The sequence below is a fragment of the Heteronotia binoei genome, chromosome 3, assembly GCF_032191835.1.
Source record: "Heteronotia binoei isolate CCM8104 ecotype False Entrance Well chromosome 3, APGP_CSIRO_Hbin_v1, whole genome shotgun sequence".
Taxonomy (NCBI): domain Eukaryota; kingdom Metazoa; phylum Chordata; class Lepidosauria; order Squamata; family Gekkonidae; genus Heteronotia; species Heteronotia binoei.
Window position 1 is genome coordinate 141,206,265 of NC_083225.1, and position 23,527 is coordinate 141,229,791.

The 23,527-nt window shown below is 41.3% G+C and overlaps 1 protein-coding gene across 1 annotated transcript; it reads left to right on the forward strand.

Moving 5' to 3' along the window:
- The first annotated feature begins 1,159 nt into the window (after nucleotides 1–1,159).
- Nucleotides 1,160–23,070, forward strand: GUCA1C (guanylate cyclase activator 1C). The gene is made up of 4 exons (XM_060235157.1): nucleotides 1,160–1,498; nucleotides 12,058–12,207; nucleotides 16,671–16,758; nucleotides 22,515–23,070. Exons 1-4 carry the CDS (start codon nucleotides 1,310–1,312, stop codon nucleotides 22,661–22,663), a joined length of 576 nt encoding a protein of 191 aa, XP_060091140.1. The 5' UTR covers nucleotides 1,160–1,309; the 3' UTR covers nucleotides 22,664–23,070.
- The last annotated feature ends 457 nt before the right edge of the window (nucleotides 23,071–23,527 follow it).

Below are 23,527 nucleotides of genomic sequence, written 5' to 3' on the forward strand. Positions count from 1 at the left end.
ACAATATTATGCAATCAACTACTGAAAAGGTAAGCTTATCCCAGATGATCTTCACAACCAATCCTCACATCTCATTTTCTTTTCTCCTAATTTGTTTCATGGTTTTAGACCATAATCACCAAGGTCTTGTTTTTAACCTCTTGTAGGCCCATGGATAGGATGTAGACACTATATATAGGAGTTAGAGTTGTCAGGCAATGCATGGCAACCAGGACAGATGATTGTAGGGAGAGTAGCATGGGGGGGGGGGATTTAAAAATAAAAATAAGACCTCACCTATAACAGAAGTGCTGACCACCGAGTTCCGGGTGATTCCTAAAGTTACAGAAATCACGAGGGCAGCTCTAGCTATTATCAGAAACTCTGTGGTAACATTACCATTGAATTTCTGATGATTGCTAGAGCTACCTTATTTTTATTTTTTCATTTTCTCTCCAGGACAATCATGCCCTTCCCTTTGGCCCCAGTTTCTGCCTGCCAATCAGCTGAGCATTGGCAGGCAAGGGCTGCAATTACTGGAGATTTCCTACCACAAGTAGGCAAATGGGAACCCTTAATAAGATTTGACACTTGTTGCTTGTTATTGTTTAGCCAAAAACAAAAAAGCTCTGCCAGCAGCATTTAGTCCAAATAATCCCAAGCAAAATGAGCATGCTTTGTTTGCCTTCACCCCTGTAATCATGGTAGCCCTGTGCATATGGATTCAGGAAGGTGGCAGTCCATTGAGCATTTACTGTAGGGAATAAATCCGACTGAAACCCATGAGATATAACTGGGGACATTTTCCATCTATAGCTTTACAGTGTTCCATCTTCTTGCTCTTTCCTTTATAACTTCTTGTCCCATCACAAGGAGGACACACTAGTTATGCTCTTGACCGGGTCAGATGTTTATCAACAATAGTTACTGATGCAAATCTAAAGCCCGAATTGGAAAACATGACAATTGTGGGGGGAGGGATGAACTAAAAATGCAAGGCAGAGTTTGTGAAGTCTCTGGGAATAAGGTACTTTTTTGAACAAAAGCATGGGTATACCTGATTTATAGAACTCTTGTTATTTAAAAATGGGAGCTGACATTAATCTCGCTCAAGTTTCTATTCTTGTTTAGCCTGCATCTGCCCTCATCATGTAATAGGTTTACAGTGTAGTCCTATGCAGCTACTCCAGTCTAAATCCATTGAAATCCATGGGCTTAAACAGAAGTAACTCTGCTGTGTGTGGCTTTTAGCTGTGTAGATGCCACTGGAGATATGAAATAAGGTGCACAAATAAGCACCGAAAATTAATTATTTCTTCAGTGTGGTACAATGGGTGCCAATGAATCTGGAGAAATCAACACCCAAGAGGCCTATAACTGGTACAACAAATTTATGAAGGATTGCCCATCCGGGCAATTGAGCCTGTATGAATGCAAGAGCTTTCTGAGTTTGCATGGTATGAATTCAGAGGCAGAATATTATGTTGATCAAGTGTTCAATACTTTTGACTTGAATAAGGTAAGACTTACTTTATTAATTGCTTTTGCACTTGACATTTGTAACTCATGCTATTAATTTGTAAGGTTATGTTACTGCTTTACTCAGACTGGCTTAGATACCCATTCTGTATAGATGGCAATTTGATGTGCTTAATCTGGAAACAGAAGAAGGTAATTTGTTACTGGTTATTCAACTTTTTAAAAAAGTAATCTTCAATGAAGGCTCTAATAAGTGGACTAGTACCCATGCACATTGCATGTTGTAAAAAGAAAGCAAAATGAAGAAACCTTTTCTGAAAATGACTTAAAAGCTCTTTTTTTGTGAACCACAATCTCATTTGTTAGTATCCGGTTGCATAGCTTTAAAACATTCCAAAACATCTAAGACTAGAGAACATCTGAGAGGCCTTGTGGGGAAGGAGAAATTCCATTTCTCCCCTCCTCAAGCTCCAGCTTTACTCTCTCCTGCCCTCACTGGACTTCCTTCTGCCAATACCACTGCAACCAGTTCTCCTCCTCCCCAGTGTATACCCTGTGTCCTCCTTGCAGCCCCCCCTCCCGCCTCCTTTAGCTCACTGCCGCCAGTGTCCATACACCATTTTGAGAAACTACAAAAACCTCAAATGCTGGCCAAACTCAGTCATTTTTAAGTTATAGGTGTTGCTATTGATTAGAGGAGTATCCCACAAATAAGACTGTGTTTCAGTTCTTTGTCCAAACTTGGGGTGAGTTGCCTATTCCAGTTGGACTTTTATTGGCACAATTCACATCAAGTGGCTGTAAAACTTAGTTTTCTTAAGGCATTGTCACAGTAGTAAACAGTGATCCCAGACAGTTACAACTTAGTTTGCTTTCTGTCAAGAGAGCCCACTTGTGAAATAGGAAATAAATCAAAAAAATAAATTAAAAATTATTAAAAAAAAAAAAAAAAAAAGGTTAGTCTCCTGTGAAGCATCAGTTGTTTCCAACTGTGGGGTGACGTCGCATCGCGACATTTTTACGGCAAACTTTTTACAGGGTAGTTTGCCATTGCCTTCCCCAGTCATCCACACTTTCCCTCCAGCAAGCTGGGTACTCATTTTACCAACCTCGGAAGGATGGAAGGCTGATTCAACCTGGAGCCAACTACCTGAACCCAGCTTCCTCCGGGATTGAACTCAGATCGTGAGCAGAGAGCTTGGACTGCAGTACTGCAGCTTTACCACTCTGTGCCACGGGACTCTTACTGTAAACAAAAAAGCACAGGTTAAAAAAAAATCCCACAACTCAGAAATCTATGTATTTTGCCATTAGGCCAAGCGCATTTAACATAGTGGGGTAAAAAAATACTTCATGAATTTAAGAAAACACTGAGCTAAGAACATTTTAAGTGTTCTGGAGAGATGTGGAACAAAGTTTGAGTCCAGTGGCACCTTTATGACCAACAAAGTTTTATTCAAAGTGTAAGCTTTTGTGTGCAAGTACACTTCTTCAGATATAGTGAAACGGGATTTCCTCAACCATTGTATATAGAAAGAGGGGGGGGGGGGTTAGTTGCCAGGAAGGGCCAAATAGAATCAAGACAGAGACAGAAACGAAACTGAAAATTACCAATTCTTACATATACGTGGAGGATGAACAGCAGAGCCGGATTTAGGGAAGGGCAGAGGGGGTGTTTGCCCTGGGCACTGTCAGAGGGTGGGTGCAGGATTGGGTATGGAGTCCATTCTATGGGCCGATAAGATAGAATGGGCCCTTAAGGGGGCATCATTTTTTAATTTAACCACCCCCCTCAAAAAACATGTAGATTTGGTCTTGATAAGAAGTAATTACTGTGCAGCATTATGAAGATGTTTAACAAATTCAAGGATCAAACAGGAATAATAAGCTTAGTTTATATGGCAACCATTTGTTTGGGTTCAATTCTGGGGCAAAAACAGCAGGGCCTATAAATACGTCAAAACTAGAGACTGATGTATCCTTAATTGTAGAATGCTTAGCATGTACAGTGCCTACCTGCTCACAAGCCATTCTCCAACCTATGCTCCGTCCCGTCACACATGCTGCCCTGTGCTGTCAAGAGATGGTCATGTGTGCAGTGTGTGCAGCTGAGAATGCAGGCAATGGGAGGGGCTGAAAGTCAGTGAGATGGAAAGGAAGGATCCAAGTGTTCCAGAAGGGAAGCACAAGCAGGGGACATTGCAGGGACTAAGGAAGGAGGGCCCAGATTCTGCCCAAGGCCCACTAAAACTTGGAATCAGCCTTGTTATAGGATTATGGATCTCCAATTTAATGCGTAATTCAGTCAGAAGAAAGAATAATAGTATTTAGGAGTATAATGTTGGTAACAGTAAATTTCTAAGCAAAATTACAATTGAAGTACAACTCTACTTAAGACTGCATTGTTATGATATCAAGTCCTTTTCCAAATTATTTTCCTAGAATTCTCTTATGAAACCATCAGTATCAATTTTTTGTCTTCCAATTTTGAAATATAGATCAGTCACAAGTAAAATTGAAATATACTTACAAGTGACAAAAATGAGTCATATAAATTATAATAGGAACAAACATAAATGATTTAATTTTAATCTATTGTAAAAATTATGCTCATTCATGTGCCTGATGTTAGAAGATTAAGTACATTTTAAGAAGAGGAAAAGTTGGAGGAATGTTAAAGCATTCTTCAAGCACATGGGATGAACTGAATGCTTAATTTTTAAGAGGATGCAACAGAACAAAGTACAGCCATTTAAAAAATTGAAGAAGAGATAAAGTTGTGAAGGAATAAACATTTTGTACTTGGGAATATGATTACAAGATTATCTAGAGATGGCAGCATAATGCCTTTGTTAGGACCAAGTGCATGCCATCAAATAGTGAACTAGCTTTACAGGCTTCATAGTTGAGAACAGGAGATTTTTAAAAACATTAATAGGTATAGTAAAAAGTCACCTACTTTGGAGGAGACTTTAGGTGATGTTTCAGGGAGATATGAATAAGCTTAGTTCATATCCAGTTTATTTATAACCCACACACACAAAATAAATTTTGCCCAGTTTCTCCAGCAGAACCCTAAAAGTCCAAACTTTGAAATAGTCCAACTGAAATTCACAAGGTGGCTGCTCCTTAGGGTTGCCAAGTCCAATTCAAGAAATATCTGGGTACTTTGGGGGCGGAGCCAGCAGACTTTGGGGGTGGAGTCAGGAGACATTGGGGTGGAGCCAAGAACAAGGGTGTGACAAGCATAATTGAACTCCAAGGGAGTTCTGGCCATCACATTTAAAGGGGCAGCACACCTTTTTAAATGCCTTTCTTCCATAGGAAATAATTAAGGATAGGGGCACCATCTTTTGGGGCTCATAGAATTGGACCCTCTGGTCCAATCATTTTGAAACTTGGGGGGTATTTTGGGGAGAGGGACTAGATGCTATACGAAAAATTTGGTGCCTCTACCTCAAAAAATAGCCCCCCAGAGCCCCCAATACCCACAGATCAATTCCCTATTATTCCCTATGGGAATCGTTCTCCATAGGGAATAATAGAGTGCCCAGTAGACATTTCCCTCCCCCCCACACTTTCTAAAGGGGGGGAGGACCTCCAAACCAGTGAATCCCCTGCCCCCTCCCTCTCTCACACACACAAATACTTACTGACTTTTTTAAAGGATACAAAATCTTTTTAAACCTTGCCCATAAACATCTCCAAGATCTTCTTCCTGCAGAACTTTACTTGCTGTGAAAACGAAAGCAAACTGGAGAGCCAGTTTGGTGTAGTGGTTAAGTGTGTGGACTCTTATCTGGGAGAACTGGGTTTGATTCCCCACTCCTCCACTTGCACCTGCTAGCATGGCCTTGGGTCAGCCATAGCTCTGGCAGAGGTTGTCCTTGAAAGGGCAGCTGCTGTGAGAGCCCTCTCCAGCTCCACCCACCTCACAGGGTGTCTGTTGTGGGGGAGGAAGGTAAAGGAGATTGTGAGCCGCTCTGAGACTCTTCGGAGTGGAGGGCGGGATATAAATCCAATATCTTCTTCTATCTTCAAAAGAAAGGGAGGGGCCGTTCTCCATGGAAACTATTACTGACCCTTTCCAATGAAGCCCTTCCTGTTTCCTGCGCAGCCTTAAAGGAACACATTTTACAAACTGTTTGCAGGATTCTAAACCTGCAGGAGCTCTACAACTACATGATGCCTACATGCATGTTCCCCCTCCCCGCTTCCGGATTTTTGGAAAGCGGAAGAGGAGGCTGCAAATTCGGGGGTCCCCTGCCAGGGCGGGGGGGGGGGTTGGGAAGCCTATCCAGAATCTTGTTGAGCAGACATGCTCTGGGAATTCCAGCTAGAGCTCAGTTTATAGGCACATGGGGCCCACTTCGGATCAGGACTGTGGCACTTGACTGGGGAAGGAAGCTTAAGCCTCCCCACTCTCACGGTTTTCCCTACCTGAAAAATCCCCATTATTTGTCCCTGCAAATATTGCCTGAAAATGATCTTAGGAAGTCACAATTCTAGGATGAGAGGTTGAGTATGATCGCCAGTATCTATGATGGCAAGTCATTGCTATCTTGTATAGTTTCTTGCATCTTGCCAAGAACAGCAAAAAGTCAGCGACCTTGTGAAGAATAATATGTACATGTTGTTTTTGTTTGTTTTACTTTGCATAATTCATAACAATAACTATATTCAACATAGAACGTTGACTTTTTAAAAGGATACAAAACCCTTTTAAACCTTGCCCATAAACATCTCCAAGTTTACAGCATTTGAAATAAGGCCCATGTAAATTCAGATGTGTTGTATAACATAGTCAATTTCCATATTATAATCTGGTCAAAGAATATGAAGTTGGTTTGATGTTGATTTCCTTGTTGCAGAATTTGGAATTCTTTCTGTGGTGACTGAAAACCCTGATGCTTGATGGGTTGTTAATAATGAATGCACAAGAGGAAGTCATGGTGCAATGCAGGGGATGTACCTTTCAGCAATAAAAGAGGGCAGGAATTCTCTGAGCAACTGCCTAATGTCCCAAACAATGGGGGAATTGATATTCAGTTTAAATGCTGTTGCTGAGAAATTCACCTTCTACAGTTCTCTCATGACTGGGCTGGTGAACTTCTTTATAGCCCTTTGTTCGTCTCCTGTAAAGAAGCTGACACTATTAGGTTACAAACCTTGAGAGACAAAGAGATCAAATATCCTCCCTTGAAGTCTAAGATACTAATAGTCTAAACACATGAACCTGCCTTATACTGAATCAGACTCTTGGTCCATCAAGTCAGTATTCTCTATTCAGACCAGCAGCAGCTCTCCAGGGTCTCAGGCTGAGGTCTTTAACATCACCTTTCTACCCAATTTTTTTAACTGGAGATGCCGTGGACTGAACTTGGGACCTTCACCATGCCAAGCAGATGCTCTGCCAGTGAGCCACAGTCACTGTGAGCTAAGGTAGTCTATAATATATGAATTAGTTTTCACTATTTTAAACTATTAATAACATTAAGATTAAATGTATCCTTTTTACAGATCTGTTGACTTTCTCAACCATGTGTGTGTTAAGCACCATCAAGTCACTTCTAATTTATGGTGACCCTATGAAATATGACCACCAAAATGCCATATCATTGTCTTGCTCAACTCTTGCAAACTGAGAGCCATGTTTCTTTGCCTGAGTCAATCCATCTCATGTTGGGTCTTCCTCTTTTCCTGCTACCTTCAACTTTTCCTAGCATCATAGTATTTTCCAGTATCTCTAGGCCTCTCATAATGTGACCAAAGTACAATAGCCTCTATTGGGTCATTTTAGTTTCTAGGAAGAGTTTAGGCTTGATACAATATAGAACCCACATATATGTCTTTTTAGTGGTGTACAGTATCCATAAAACCCTCCTCCAACACCACATTTCATCAGAATCAGCTGTCTTCTGGTCAGCTTTCTTCATTGTTCAACTTTCAAATTAAATCTAGATCCAGGAGCCAGGGACAGACAAGGCATATCTTTCCACAAACTGAGAAAAGCCCCAGGTTTGAGAAAAATCTGATTAAAAAAAAAACTCGTGGGGTTAAAACCTACAATATGACAACAAAAGCACCTATAGCCACGGCCGGCCCTTCCACTAGGCAAATTAGGCATTTACCTAGAGTGCTGGGCCAAGGGGAACCGATTTGGGTGCTCCTCCCCAAAGACCCTAGGCAAATGCCCTGCCTGGTTGCACAGTAGTCAGCTAGCTTTGATTTGCTTCCTTTGCAATTGGAGGGGAGGTGAAGCGAAGCCTGCCGGCTGCTGTGTAGCTGCTGGCTTTGCTCCACCTCCCTTCTAATTGGAAGCGAGGCAGAGCAAAGCCAATAGTTGTGCACTGGCCAGCTGGCTTTGTTTTGTCTCCCATCCGATCATAAGGGAGGTGAAGTGAAGCCTGTCGGCTGCTGTGTAGCCATTGGCTTTGCTCCACCTCCCATCTGATTGGAAGGGACACAAAGTCAGCAGTTGCTCATTAGCCAGCTGGCTTTGATTCACTCCCTGAAGGGAGGTGAAGCAAAGCTGGCCAGCCAGCTGGTGCACAATTGCTGGCTTTGCTCTACCTCCCTTCCAATCAGAAGCAAAGTGGAGCAAAGCCAGTAGATGCATGCCTTCGTCTCCCATTCCCTTCCTGAGTGCTCTCCCCACCCTGCCTTGCCATGCAGGTGGCAGGGCGTGGCGCCATAGGGTGGCAGCATGGAGGGGGCAGCAAGTTTGCCTGGAGCGCCATGCGCCCCAGGGCCAGCGCTGCCTGTAGCTTTAAGTAAACAGATGCCCTCAGTGGCCATTGCTAGGCAACCACAACAGTATTCAAGTTTGGGTTTCTGTCAAGAAAAACCAAGGGGATTGCAGGGTCTATTTTGTTTGGTCTTTGAGGGAGGACTCATTAGGGCTGGGACAGGTAGCAACCACCAGGGAACTTGCTACAACACAACTTATATGACTCACTCAGGCCTGGCCACTTGCTACTGTTCAGCAACAGCTATCCCACAAAAGCCAATGTGGTATACTGGTGAATCCACAATCTTCTGTGAAAGCCACTGACTTAAGGCCAGTCACACACTCTTAGGTTGACCTCATTCACAGGGTTGTTGTGAGGATAAAATGGAGGACAGGAGAATGCTTTATACTGCTTTGGGTCTCCATTGTGGATAAAAGTGGGATACAAATGAAGTAAATAAATAATAAATATAGCTTATGATGTGTGGGCAGATAAAAGGTTGTTTGTTGGGTGGGAAGGAGAGGAGGAAGCAGGGAAAGGTGAAGATATGAGGACTGTGACAGGAAGGAAAGAATAGTTTGGGGAGACAGCAGGGTGCCTCTATGCAAGCCCTTACACACAGACCCAGATGGCACTCTACAAGTTTGTCAGAGTTTTCCCAGAGAGAGGTTACTAGGGGAGGGAAACAGGGAAAATGGAACACAGATAAAAGTTGGCTGGCTGGTAGATGGAAAAGAGAAAAGTGAGCATTAAAAGGGAAGAGGTTGGAGAATTTTCAAACAAGGAAGGGGAGGAGTTGCCCCTGCAAGTCTTTGTGAATTCCCTCATCAATATAGTTAATTCTCAATGTGGGCAGATCTGTAGATATGAATAGACAAGATATATTTTTCTACATACTTGGAAAACACCCCACATTTGCAGAAAAATCTGAAATCTAAAAATAAAATAAAATAAAATAAAATAAAATGGGGGTTAAACCCTTGTGGCAGACTGCATTTTTTAAAAGCTTAGAAGTTTGGTATAAACAGATAAAGGACTGTGAAGGGTTCATTCTTCACAGAGCCAGAAAGCCATGAGTGACAGATTGTTACAAGGAATCTGATTGGTTAGTGTCAGTTGCACAGAGAAAGACTTATGAACCGGATGCTGCGGAGAATTCATTCTAAATTCATACATGACTAAGAGTAGTTTAACATAGACAGAGAACTGGAGGAAAGCTGACAAGGAAGAGAAGGTAATTAGGCAAAGACTCCAATTTAGGTTTTTAAAAAGGCCTCTTCTAGTGAGAAAAGAAATTTCCCTACTTAGGACTACTGTAACTCACTCTACGCAAGGATTCCCTTGAGGCTGACCTGCAAACTGCAGCTGGTCCAAGTGCAGCTGCATGGGTTCTGACAGGAACTTCCTTTAGTCCACATATTCAATGGGTGCTCTATCAGCTGCACTGGCTCCAGATTGAGAACCAGATTAGGTCCAACGTTTTGGTGTTGACATTTAAAGCCATAAACAGCCTGGGGCCAGAATATCTTTGGGACCGCCTTTTCCGGTATATCCCCAAAGAGTGTTACGCTCTAGTGACCAAAATCTGCTGGTGATCCCTGGCCCAAAGAGCATCTGGCTGTCCTCAACCAAAGCCGAGGCTTTTTTGGCTCTGGACTCAACCTGGTGGAACATTCTTCCAAGAGAGATCAGTGCCCTGCAGGACTTGTTACATTTCCATGGGGACTGTACAGTAGAGTTGTTCCACTGGGATTATGGTTGAGGGTAGCAATGGGCTCCATCTCAACAGGTTGCATCTTGCATTGACCTCCTCCTTTTCTCCCCTCCCCTGTCCTTATCAGACAGTTTTACATTACTTCCCCGTCAGATTTTATGCTATTTTTTAGCGGTATAGTTGGTTATATTTATGTATTTTATTGTATTGATCGTAATTATGATTAGAATTATATATTCAAATTATAATATTTAAATAGTTGAATGTTTTTATATACCGGTATGTTACCCACTCTGATTGGGTTACTGGGGAAATTGAAAAATGAAAACAGGGAGGTAGCTCTGAAGACTAGAGAGATCCCTGGTCTGATGTGGTTAGAGACTGCCTTGTGGAATTTTAACAGTCAATTAAAATTGAAGAATACTGGTATATTTAGAGATGGCATTTGGGTACTGTACCAGCCTTCTAAAAACCAAGAGTCAGTGAATACTCAAAGAAAGTATTGGGTGTGTTTGGGAAACACTGGAATAAAGCCTCTCATCTTAATCATAAATCACTGGGAATACCTTATTCAACTCTCAAACGCCAAAAACAAATGAACTAATGTCTGTGCATACACTGATTTACTTCAAAGTTCTATATTGAATTACCTCAGAAATTTATGCCTGATTCACCTGACCTTGTCCATGTATGATGAATAAAATATTTTGATAATTTGGAATTTCAGAACTCCTGTATGCCATTTAAGATTAAAGAGGGCTTTTAATCCTTCCCTCAGGTTTCTGGGCTGAGATAAGAGACAAAATATCATACTGTGACAGGGAAGGACAGCTAGAGTTCTTGAGGAAAGAAGAAAACAGTTAATTAGGGCAGCTCAGTCACAAAGAGAAAGAAAAATGGACGGAAACTCTTGCCTTTGAGGGAGGGATGGATGGAGGCATCATGCCCCTCCAAACAATAGAACCAGTACTGTAGCTTTAAGAAATTAATGCTCTCAGTGGCCACCACTAGGCATCCTCAAGTCTTGGTTTTTGTCAATAATGCAGGGAGATGGGCAGATCTATTTTGGCCTTTGAGGGAAGTTTCACAGGGGCCAGTTTCAACTAAAGCCACTAGGCAACTTGCTACCTTCCGACTTGTATGACTCACCCAGGTCTTGCTGCTCACTACTTCAGCCACTTTAAGAAAGCCAGTATGATGTGGTGATTAAGTTTCAGACTAGGATCTGGAACACACAGGTATGAATCAGCATTCTGACATGGAAGTTCACTGAGTGACCTTGGCCCAGTTACTGATTCTCAGCATAATTTATATCACAGGGATATTGTGTGAGTAAACTGTAGGAAAGGAGAATGATGTAACCTACCTTGGGTCTCTATTGTGGAGAACACAAAAGTATAAATGAAGTAAAACATATTATTTACTAATTAAAACATTTATATCCCACTTTTCCTCATGGTTCAATGAAACTTATAGAATTATTTAAAATATTTTAAGTTTGAAAGCACAAATTAAATAACAAACCCTAATCTCTCCTGCTCCTTCTAAAAAGATGCCTACCAGTTCAGATTTTTTTTAAATGCCCTGGCAAACAAGCAGGCCTTGCAGTGCCTCCTGAAGATTTTCAAGGAGCGCCCCCCCCCCCTCACCTCTTCAGGAAGCTGATTCTATAGAGCTGGAGCCATGATGGAAAAGACCCAGGCTCTATGGAGAAAGATAATGATACGGGGGTTTCAAGGAGAAGGGAAAAGAGGAAATAGTTTGGGAAAAATTATACAAGGAAAAGTGAGTGCCCCTTTCAAGTCCTTTTAGTTTCCCCACATTGCAACTGGACCCAATATGGCTGACACTGTAAAAGTCTGGCACCACACAGCTGGGCCACACTTTTCCTGGGGAATGGCTGCCAGGGAAAAGAAAAAGGAGAGGGGGCAGATAAAGGTAGGCTGGCTGGTAGATGGGGCAAAGAGAAGAAAGCAGGAAAAGGGAGAGTCTATGGGTACTTTCAGGGAAAAGCAAAGAAGAAATAATGGGGGGGGGGGAGTGCACAATGAGAGACCTCTTTCAAGTCCTTATGAGTTCCCCACTTGTATTATTTACTGATGAATAAATTAAATATTGTGCTTGCTAAACATATATCTATCCTTTCTTTTTTAGGATGGCTTTATTGACTTCTTGGAATTTATAGCCGCAATAAATCTCATTATACGAGGGAAAATTGACCAAAAATTGAAATGGTATTTTAAGCTATATGATGCTGATGGAAATGGATTTATTGAAAAAAGAGAACTTTTAAAAATATTCAGGGTAAGGAAATAACATATAGCAACAAATATGTCTGATATGGGAAATCAATTATTTGAACGCATTAGTGTTCCAGCCTTAGTTTATTGACCATTTCAAAGATATCTAGCTAGACCATGATCTCACAAAGTTTAATAAGATCCAGCTAGACAGATGTTTTGTCATTTTCACCTCGACCTAGAATTCTTTGATGGGAAAAGACTCTGTGGCTGTTTTAAAATTCTACCTCCTCCCATGGATCACAGCAATTAGGATTATGGATTTCAAGGATGGATCGCTGAATTTCATCACTGTGTGGATTAGAGCGATTGCCCATTCTCATGTTTATATACTCAGTTCACCTAGGAATATCTCCCAAGACGGGAGCATATACGGCCGGGGCTGCGCGGACTGCACTGGCTGCCAATCATATACCGGATCCAGTACAAAGTGCTGGTCATAACCTTTAAAGCCCTATATGGCCAAGGACCGACCTACCTGAGGGACCGTCTCTCCCCACTCGGGCCTTTTCCGTTGCGGCCCCACAACTCTGGAACCAACTCCCAGAGGAGGTGCGGGCCCTGCGGAACTTAGACCAGTTCCGCAGGGCCTGCAAGACCGCCCTCTTCAAACAGGCGTTCACCAATAACTGAATTAATGTTTACCGCCAGATTAATAACGTTTACCGCCAGTGTTGATTTAGGAATGTTTTAATTAATTATTGATTATTGACTGATTTTAATGTGAATTTTAATGTGAATTTAATGTTTTTATTACTGTATTGTTTACTTGAAATGCTGTTAGCCGCCCTGAGCCTGCTTCGGCGGGGGAGGGCGGGATATAAATAAAATTTTACATTACATTCACACAGGAATGATTATCTGCGTAGCTTTCAGTGCCACTGCCAATGCACGGATATCTAAAAAGCAATCCCCACACAAAGTATAACAGTATTACTACTTTTGAAAGCCCTAAGAAAAGCCTCCAGGGGCACACAGGAATGGCAAGGTCGGATCCAGGGAGGGGCAGAGGGGGTGCTTGCCCCTGTTGCTGCTGGAGGGGGGCACCAAATTGGGTGTGGAGACCATTCTATTCTATGGGCCCATAAGGTAGAATGGGCCTACAAGGTGGCATCATTTTTTTAATTTTGCTCCTCCCTCAAAAATCATGTAGATCTGGTCCTGAGAAACTGTATACGTAGCAGGCCAAATCAATGAAAATGGCACCATTTGGGGATGTGCTGTGGCTCAGTTGACAGAGCATTTGCTTGACATGCAGAAATCCCAGGTTCAATCCTCAGTATCTCCAGTTAAAAGAACCAGGCAGTAGGTGATGTGAAAGATCTTTGCCTGAAACACTGGAGAATTGCTGCTGGTCTAAAAAGATAATGGCCAATGGTTGACTGGCCAATGGTTTGATTCTGTGTAAGGCAGCTTCTTGTGTAGACTTACAAAAATGTGCACCTTTCCATCCACAAAGTGTAGAGCAATCTTTCTGAAAAGATTACATGAAACTGGTCTGAGGAAAACTGGATAAAAGCAGGAGAAAACCAGGACAGTAGGTGATTAAGGGATGACATTGTGTTGATGCACCAAAAACAAAAATAAAACCCAGATTGGAAAAACCCTCTATGACAAAATCACCCTGGTAAGCTCCTCAACAAGGATAAAAAGTAATTTAAAATAAATATTCAGGGATGCATAGGGTTCATTTTTTGGTAGATGCTTTCTAGTTCATTTTGTGTGGTAGCAACCACCCTAAGACTGTAAGGACTCAAAGATTAACAATGCAATCATATGCAGAGCTATGATATCTACACCCATTGATTTAAGAGAGCCTAAACTAGGTTTTATAGGAAAGGTGTAGTTTCTCCTATCACTACAAGGTGTAATTCACAACATAGTATAATGATACTGGTCATCTGATCTTTCCACTGGCTGGCAGGGTACACATAGTACAAGATATTGTGCTTTGTGTGTTATACAATACAAGGAAAAGAGACACACATGGAATGCTGGTAGTTCTATATCTTGGCTATTTTAATTAACATTCAAATATTCAGAAAAGGTGTACAGATTTCCAGACTATACCACTTAAGAACATGAGAAGCCATGTTGGATCAGGCCAATGGCCCACCCAGTCCAACACTCTGTGTCACACAGTGGCCAAAAAAGCCAGGTGCCATCAGGAGGTCCATCAGTGAGGCCAGGACACTAGAAGCCCTCCCATTGTGCCCCCCCAAGCACCAAGAATAGAGAGCATCACTGCCCTAGACAGAGAGTTCCAATAGCTAATAGCCACTGATGGACCTCTGCTCCATATGTTTATCGAATCCCCTCTTGAAGCTGTCTATGCTTGCAGCCACCACCATCTCCTGTGGCAGTGAATTCCAAATGCAGTGTGTTATTATGCATTTGTTTTCTACAAGCTGGGGACCTGCAGTAAGCAATTTCATCCATCATGATACCTTTCACTTTCTTTCCTTCCCCTAGACTATTACACCTACCTCTTTGTCCCTTCCCAGCCTAGTCACCACTTTCTCCCATACTCCTATCATGATCTCAGCTTCTCCTTCCCCAGTCATTCTCTATTTTGGAGGGATTATAGCCTCAGTAACAAAAATAGAAGATTTATCACAAACCTAGGAGAATCCCCTAGATGTGCAGGAAAATCTTCCTATTTGTACATGGCCCCACCATGCAGATTTTTTGTTCTGTGAGGCCATTGCTCAGACTTAGAAACACTGATGTAGTGAGAGTTCAGACATGGGTTTTGTGTCGCATACCTACATTCCATCTGCAGCAATGCAAAGGTAAAACTGATATTGACTTAATGTATGTTTAACAAAGCACGAGTCAAGTTGCACCTTTAAGATCAACCAATTTTTATTTAGAACGTAAGCTTTCGTGTGCTCTTAAGCACACTTCATCAGACGAGGAATCCAGCACAGTGAGCAAAGCCATACATAGCTGAGCAGAGCCATACATAGCTGGTAGGTGGTGGCCCAGAATGCAACATGGTACAGATTTATGAACCAATGACAGTGAAGTAAAATTATCTGGTAGGCAGTGGTTTAGAATGTAAAATGGTACAATGACAGAATAGTAAAATTAACAAATTGAGCAAACCTTTGATCTGAGTAGCATGAACATACGAAAGCAACAAAACAGCAGTATGCAGTAAAATTAACAAATTGAGCAAACCTTTGATCTGAGTAGCATGAGCATGCGAAAGCAACAAAATAGTAGTATGTCAAAATGTGAGATTGTCTGTCAATGACAATGGGAGATGGGTTCAATATATGTAATGGGATAAGCAACCAAAGTCCCTGTTTGAGTGTGTCAATACAGCTAAAAGAGAAATACATTGGATAGTGATGTTCTTGTCCACCTAATTTACTTTTTAACATGTAAACATAATTCTAGCTTGCCATAGGAAAAAGGAATACAATAAAATATAGTGAAAATGGGTAAAGCATAATATCCCTATTTTGAGTATGGGTAAAGCCAATATCCCTATTTGAGTATGTCAATACAAATAATTATACTGATACACAATTCTAAAGAGAAATACATTGGAATACTGTGGATGTATAGCTATACTCACTGAGAGTGGGTTTAGCATCTGTAATGAGATAAAAAACCAATATCCCTGTTCAGTCCTGGGGAGGTGTTTGTTCCAAATTTCATAATAATTTGTTATTCAGCAATTTCTTTCTTCATTCTGTTCTTGAAGTTCCTTTGCAGTAAAACAGCTACCTTGAGGTCACCCATTGAATGCTTTGGAAGGTTAAAGTGTTCTCCCACAGATTTCTCAGTTCTGTGATTCCTAATATCAGATTTGCATCAATTTATCCTTTGATGTAGGGTTTGCCCTGTTTGCCCTATGTAGAGGTAATAAAAATTGGTTAGTCTTAAAGGTGCACTTGACTCCTGCTTCGTTCAACATGACTGCCCGCTTGGATCTATCTTAATGTATGTTTGTTTGTTCCTTCATGGCCACCAGTCAAACATTCACACAGACCTAGATTTTTATTGTGTTTTTATTGTGCTGAGTGACAAAGACTGAAGTTATCCTAATACTCACTTCATTAGGAAGATTTAGTTATACACAATTTTATTTGTAGTAAGAAAGCTTTATTGTCATGTACCCACATCTGTATAAAATAATCCTCTCTTTAAGAGATACAGAACATATTGAACTCCCTGAAATACCAAATTCTCTAGGGTAGAATAAAAACATAGCTGAGTTCAGAATAAATCACGTGGAATGATCTGGCCTTCATTGATATGCAAAGTCAAACCATAATCCTTTAGGCACTGTTATATTACCGGTAATTCCTAATCCTCATTACTTAAGATTTACTAGAAAGTTTATCTGCATGTATTCCCCCTGTGGCTCAAACAGTGGGTGGCACAACAGCTACCATGTGCATTTACAGTATAGAGAACAATGCCTTTAACACGTTTGCATTTCTGTTTCTTCAGGCTGTTCAGGCTATCACAGGCTACTGTGATACAACTCCTGAAGAGTTCACAGAGATGGTATTCAAGAAGGTTGATGTCAACCATGATGGTAAGACTACATGTGTCTTCAAGTGACTGTTTTCTTCTAGAAATAAAACACAAATGGAGGCTTGAAAATGGACTGAGTCCGTAAATGTAGAACAGTCTTCCTTTAAGACATTATGTCTGGTTTACTCTGGCCAAGTCTATGAAAGAAAGCTACCATCTGGACATTCTTTGAACTAGAAGTTTGAAAAACATACACAAAAAACTGTCCCTCGGTAAAAATGGTTCTTTCAAACAGGAAAGGTACATGGCTAATCTATGTCTAATCCCTACACTACAGTATGTCTAATCCCTATCACAACAGTATGGACAGCCATGAACAGAGGAGTGGGGTTGTTGGCACAAGTCATCTCAATTATCTCAGCTGTATCCCATATTTTTTTCCAAAGGGCACATTTTTGTATATGGAAGGCAACCCATTTTATTCTACCAACAATCCTGTTACGTAGTTCAGACAGGAAGCATCTGAAGAGTTATACCTTTCACTGACTTCAGTGTAACTAAGTTATCTCAAGCTACCCCAGTGCACAACATGACTGAAGCTTACTAGACATGACACACATACATTTGCCCCTATCTTATTTTCCTAACCGTTTTTTAAAACAAACTTTGGAGGCTCAGTGTAGAGCCTCATGTCTTCTGATTTTTTTCCCACTCAGAATTTTTTCTGCTTTTCTCTGAATTAAGTGAAAGATAGCTCTGATGAAGCTGCATAGTAATGAGGTCATAAGTAATGAGGTAGACCAAACATCCTTCAAGTAGCCTTCTCCTGGCTAAAAAAGCTTTCTACCACCTTAAGTGCCTCTTCTTTCAATGGAAGAGACACTGACATTAGAGGAAGGCTCCTTAGATTGGAGGAAGACTTCAACTATGAGCCAAAAGGAAAGGTGGGGTGCAGATATTTTAATCAATAAGTAAACGGTCACCTCGAGGTTGTAATGCCCTCTACATGGGGCTGCCCCTGTGCCGAACCCGGAAGTTGCAGTTAGTGCAGAATGCCACTGCCCAGCTGTTATTAGGGCTCCCAAGACGGGAGCACATTCAGCCGGGGCTTCGGGACCTGCACTGACTGCCAATAATATACCGAGTCCGGTACAAGGTGCTGGTTATTACCTTTAAAGCCCTATATGGCCTAGGACCTGCCTATCTTAGGGACCGACTGTTCCCCAGAGAGTACTGAGATCGGGTTCTCAAAACCTGCTTGTAATCCCCAGGCCAAAGGAGGCCCGTCTGAAATCCACCAGGGACAGGGTCTTTTTGGTAACGGCGCCTTGTTGGTAGAACCAGCTGCTGGAAGAGGTGCGGGCCCTGCGGGACCTTGGGCAGTTCCACAGGGCCTGTAAGACAGCCCTCTTCCGGCTGGCTTATAACTAACTGACATTGAAACTTCATGGAAGGTGTAGTGTAGCATCTCGGCAGATCGCTGTTCTATATGTTTTATTATTTTACCGTTTTAAATTGTTGTAAATTGACGTATTTTTAAAGCCAAACTTTGTTAGATTTTATATGTTGTAAGCTGCCCTGAGCCGCCTTGACAGGAAGGGCGGGATATAAATTGAAATAAACTGAAACTGAAACAAATCAATTTTGGTGGCAGATAGGAATAGGGTCCATCCTAGCGTGTTCATACTGAACTCTCACTCCATTAGGTTCAGTACTTTGGGCCATTTAAACCTACTATCTGAGCAGCACACGTCTGCAGCTCACCTGTTAAGTTTAAATGGCCGCCAGCCATTTCAGCCTCACAGCTGATGGATGCACCTGTTCTGTTGTTAGGTTGAAATTGCTAATAGACATTTCACCAGTCTTTCACTTTTCCCCACTTCAAAGTGATGGTGGTGGAGTAAAACTGACCAGTGAAATAGCTGCCATCCACTTCAACCTCATAGCTGACAGGTGCTCCTGCCCCACTGTTAAGTTGAAATGGCTACCAACTATTTAAACCTAACAGTAGGGTGGGTCCACCTGTCAGCTGTTGGGTTTAAATAGCTGTGAGCCATTAAACCCATCAGTTTTGTTTCCCCCACCCCCCACTTCAAAGCAGGGGGAAGCAAAATGGACAGAAAGGGGGGATCAACCTTCTGACTTGGTTCAACAGGGTACCCTGAAATTTTGGGGGGTTCATTCCCATCCCTAGATGAAGTTGCCCATCACATCTTGTTTTGGCCGAAGCAGAGATTTCAACATAGTATCTCATCCAATTCTAATATCCTGTCCATTACACCACACTTTATGCTGTTTCAGAACCATAAGAAATATTAGATTTAGTAGCTTTTGTGTAAACAACATATATTAAGGTCACATGCAGAGGATTTAAAAATAGTAGACACCTTAGAACTGAACTGTCTAACTCTAAATAAATTTTAAAATGATCAATTTACAGATAACATATTTTGAAAAGCAAAAAAGAGGACCTATTTCCCAACCAACAACTTCAAACCAGTGATCAATAGCCCTACTATTTAAGCTGTGATAATTGCTGCTTACCTTCCAACCCCAAAAGAAGACATATTAATCAGTTTTTTAAAAGAGAGTTCTAAAGAGGGCTGTAATGACCCAGATGGGGGTGCCACCTGACGCTGCCACCACTCTGGAATTAGAGTCCCTTGGGAAGGCCCAGAGTCCCCTCCCAAGCCCTTCAGATCCCTTGATTTGGCCAAGAAAATAGGCATGTAGACCAGGCAGAATAACAAAGAATAGCAAAAAGGTTTATTTTATACAGGAAAAGCTATAAGGGGCAAGTGAACAGGTAAGGTGCTTTAAACTATATAAGTAACTTAAACTATATAAGTAACGTAGGTGAAGAAAAATAAACATAAAGTCCCTAACGCAACTAAACTTAACTGTCCTACTCTGTTAGGCCCTAGGCCTCGCCCTGCTCCCTCAGAGTGAGGGTCCCTCAGAGTGAGGGTCTCTCTCCCTCAGAGTGAGCATCCTCCTCCTGAACAACAACCTTCCTTCCTGCTTGACCTCTCAGGAGGAAAAGAACGACGTTTTTCTCCTGAGAGTTCTCCTCAGAGCCTACTTGGACGCTGATTGACTGAAACCAGCACCAAGCATTCCAGGGATTGTATGGTGTCTCTTTCTACTGAGACACAGGCCTCACAGGCTCCCTAGGTCCAGTAGGCCTCTGTCTCACAGCACAGATCATGACAAGGGCAGACACACACACACAAAAAAGATATGTCCTCTAAAAAAAGGGCATTTGGTAATGCTGTATCAATCAACAATTCTGGCTTCATAAAAATGGGTTGGATCTGGCAGAAAAATTCCACTTGGAGAAGGGGTGTTAACATCACCCCATGACATCACACTAGGCTTGCCAATCCCCAGGTCCCAGCGGGGGTTCCCCCACTTTCCCAGGCTCCTTCCCGCCCCCAGTCAGCTGGCCAGTGGGGGGAAGCCCCGCCCCCACAGCCACCATGTGACTTTCCACCTCCAGAGGCTTCAGTCTCCGATCGAAAGGCTTCATCTTGGGATGGTGTGTCTGTGTTACTTTGAAGAAGTTGGCAGCAACTCGTGAGTAAAGACGCCAATCTTTCACTTCAGAGTCGCCAGAAATGGGGCGGGGGGGGGGGAGGGAAATGTCTGCTGGGCACTTCATTATTCCCTATGTGAAGATCGATTCTCATAGGGTATAATGGAGAATTGATCTGAAGGAATCATGGGCTCTGGGGGGGCTGCTTTTTAGGTAGAGGCACCAAATTTTCAGTATAGCATCTAGTCCCTCTCCCTAAAATACCCCCCAAGTTTCAAAAGGATTGGATCATGGGGTCCAATTCTATGAGCCCCAAAAGAAGGTGCCCCTATCCTTCATTATTTCTTATGGAAGGAAGGCATTTAAAAAGGAGTGCTGTCCCTTTAATGTGATGGGCAGAACTCCCTAGGAGTTCAATTATGCTTGTGACACCCTTGCTCCTGGCTCCGTCCCAATGTCTCCTGGCTCCACTCCCAAAGTCCCCAGATATTTCTTGAATTGGACTTGGCAACCCTACATCACACCCCCCCCCCCCTTGTCAGTGGTTTAGAAACTGTAATAAGTTTCCACTGATGGAAGGGAACAGAATGAGAAGGGAACTGGTTGCTTGCAGCAGTGAAAAGAATTGCATCACCTTTTGGAAGCAGAAATGTGCTGCTGGATCCAACCAATTAGTTCCTAAACTGCGTGTGTATGTGTACCTATGCATTTTCTCTCCTTTGGTTCTATTTGTCACTTGTGAACGGCTTAAACTGGGCGGAAAGCACTGGAATTTAATATATATCTTCTCCCAGCAACTCCTTGTCCAATGGCATAAAGATATTTTTCAAAAAACTGCAGGGGATCACAGTTGTGGCTCTACTACTTCATATCTTGTTTAAGAAAGGTATACTATATAACAGTATTTGATATAGTTTGCATAGGCTTATTTTATCTCCTGATTGAATAGAGGTGCCAAGATATTGCATATGATTTCTTTGAAATTTAAAGTTTTACACCTCTATATTATGTGACATATGTGGTTACTGGAAAATAATGCTATGTGATCTCTTTAAACATTAAAAAAAACACACCAGTATTTGGTATTACCCATTCCTTAGAAATCAGTTGCCAAGCAGCTGCAGATACAGTTTATCCTTGATTAATTATTTCATATGCAGTGAGGCAGAACTTTAACTTGGATCATCAGATTTTCAGCATTAAGTGCAGTTATTTTAGTAGATTTCTCCCACTGGTGGCAGCCCAAAATAGTCTCCAAAATGAAACAGGTGATCACTGAGAAATATCCATGCAAAACACATTTCCCTCACTACTAAGTGACGATAGCTGGCTTTACACACTGGGGACTTTAGGAAAAACTTTAGATAATGTGGCTACCAGATGGTCTTGATCCCCTGCATCTCTTCCTTTAATAAACAAATGCAAAGTCCATGAGTGTGATTAAAGTAGTCTTCTAAATCCATCTAAGTCAATGGTATTAAGTTATAACCTTGGTTAGATCACACTGACACACACCATGCTGAAACAAAACAGGCCTTGGTCTGGTCAGTGCATGGATAGGAGACTAACTTGGAATAATCTGTAAACTGCCTTGAGTTCCATGATGAAAAAAGTTATATAAAAACATGAAAATCTGCAGCCCTTTGCTATACCTTACTCTATTTTATATCTATAATGGCTCCACTATAGCCAAGTCTTTTATAAACATACAAACTAATTACAATCACTGAATTCTCATCTTAGAGGTTGCTCTGTTAACACACTTAGTAACTGGCTCAGACTGCCAAGACATGATGCTTAACTAATTTTGGAACAAAGTTGGAGTCCAGTAGCACTTTTAAGACCAACGAAGTTTTATTGATTTGGTTAACCATGAAAAGTGTGACTGTTCTCCTTGCACAACTCCCAAAACAGTTAATCCATGGAGTCTATTGTAACTATATTATGAATCAGGAGTCTGTTGTAATTATATTGTGCAAATGCTCCAGCCCTGCTCATGTGGAGGTCTGACTCAGAACATAGAAAGAATAGCTAGAAAATAGGAAGGTTTATTTATTATAGCATCTACTTGAAACTCTTCTGGTATTCTGGTACCAATCACTATGGAAATACTCACACTTTTTTTCTGCTAAGACTTGGTGTTTTTCAGATCTTCCAAACGTCCTATAGGATTTTTTTGAGTTACTACACGTTCTAACTTCCAAGAGTGAAATGTATGACACCTAGTGATAATTTTGTCTAATTACTGTACTGATTCCAAATTTCCCATGTCTTTATTCTAGGAGAACTCTCTTTAGAAGAATTTATCAATGGTGTAGAGAGTGATGGGGATCTTTTCAGAATGATTTCAAAGATCTTTGACCTTTCCAATGTACTGAAAATTATACAATGCGGGAGAAAAAACACAGTGTCTGGGAGTTTGGAACCTTAAGAGAAACTTGTAAAAATAACCACTACAACAAACCTATTAAATACCTACAGAAGATTTTACTTCATATCCGCTACTCAAAATAAGAAGACACAAAAGAGAAGTCATTTCATACATCTTTCAAGTTCTGCAATTTTTCCCACCTCTGAATATGGATTCTACAAATTGTTGTCCACATGCATCATAAAAAGCTGTTTAGTACTGCAGAAAACAACACTATCAACATTTGTAATGGGGTGAAGGACACCACATACACAACACAACAAAAATGGATTAAATTGCTGAATTGCTTTTTAAAGTACTGGCTGTTTAACCTGCAATTAAGAGAGCAGTGATAAACGCCTAAATTGGGCTGGTTTCCAACTAGATCAAATAAGGGCAATGCACATTTTGCATTAACTTAATATTTGCACTAACGATGCTTAAAATACAATTAGATTACTCGGGAAACACCCGAATACCGTTATGGCTATTCAAAAATAAATATCCACTTGGAAATATATGTTTACCACTTCAGTATTATTACAGGTGTTTTGATATTTCAACCATTTTGCTTTGGAGAGGGTTTATTTTTTGGGAGGGGGGGGTCTGGGTGAGACCTAATGCAACTGCTGAAAAAATTATTAACCTTTTAAAAGAAGATTTTCATGTAAATAACTAAAATTACTTGAAGAAAATAATTAAACTCTGGAGGAGGTTTAAAAATACCAGCTTTAATCTTCTGGGATAAATCCCATGTCTTTGATGGGAAAATGCTTCTGTGATTCAAAAGAAGCCTAGTTGATTTTCACCCCAGGTTATATAAATACACTTTTATTATCAAAAGAACAAATTCTAATCCATTGATCATAGTGGGATGGGGTGAGC

Excerpts from the sequence above, each read along its gene's own strand:
- GUCA1C (XM_060235157.1), top strand. The coding sequence starts at position 1,310 with ATGGGTGCCAATGAATCTGGAGAAATCAACACCCAAGAGGCCTATAAC. Across the intron at positions 1,499-12,057 it reads ATACTTTTGACTTGAATAAG|GATGGCTTTATTGACTTCTT; the intron begins GTAAGACTTACT and ends TTTCTTTTTTAG. Across the intron at positions 16,759-22,514 it reads GGTTGATGTCAACCATGATG|GAGAACTCTCTTTAGAAGAA; the intron begins GTAAGACTACAT and ends TCTTTATTCTAG.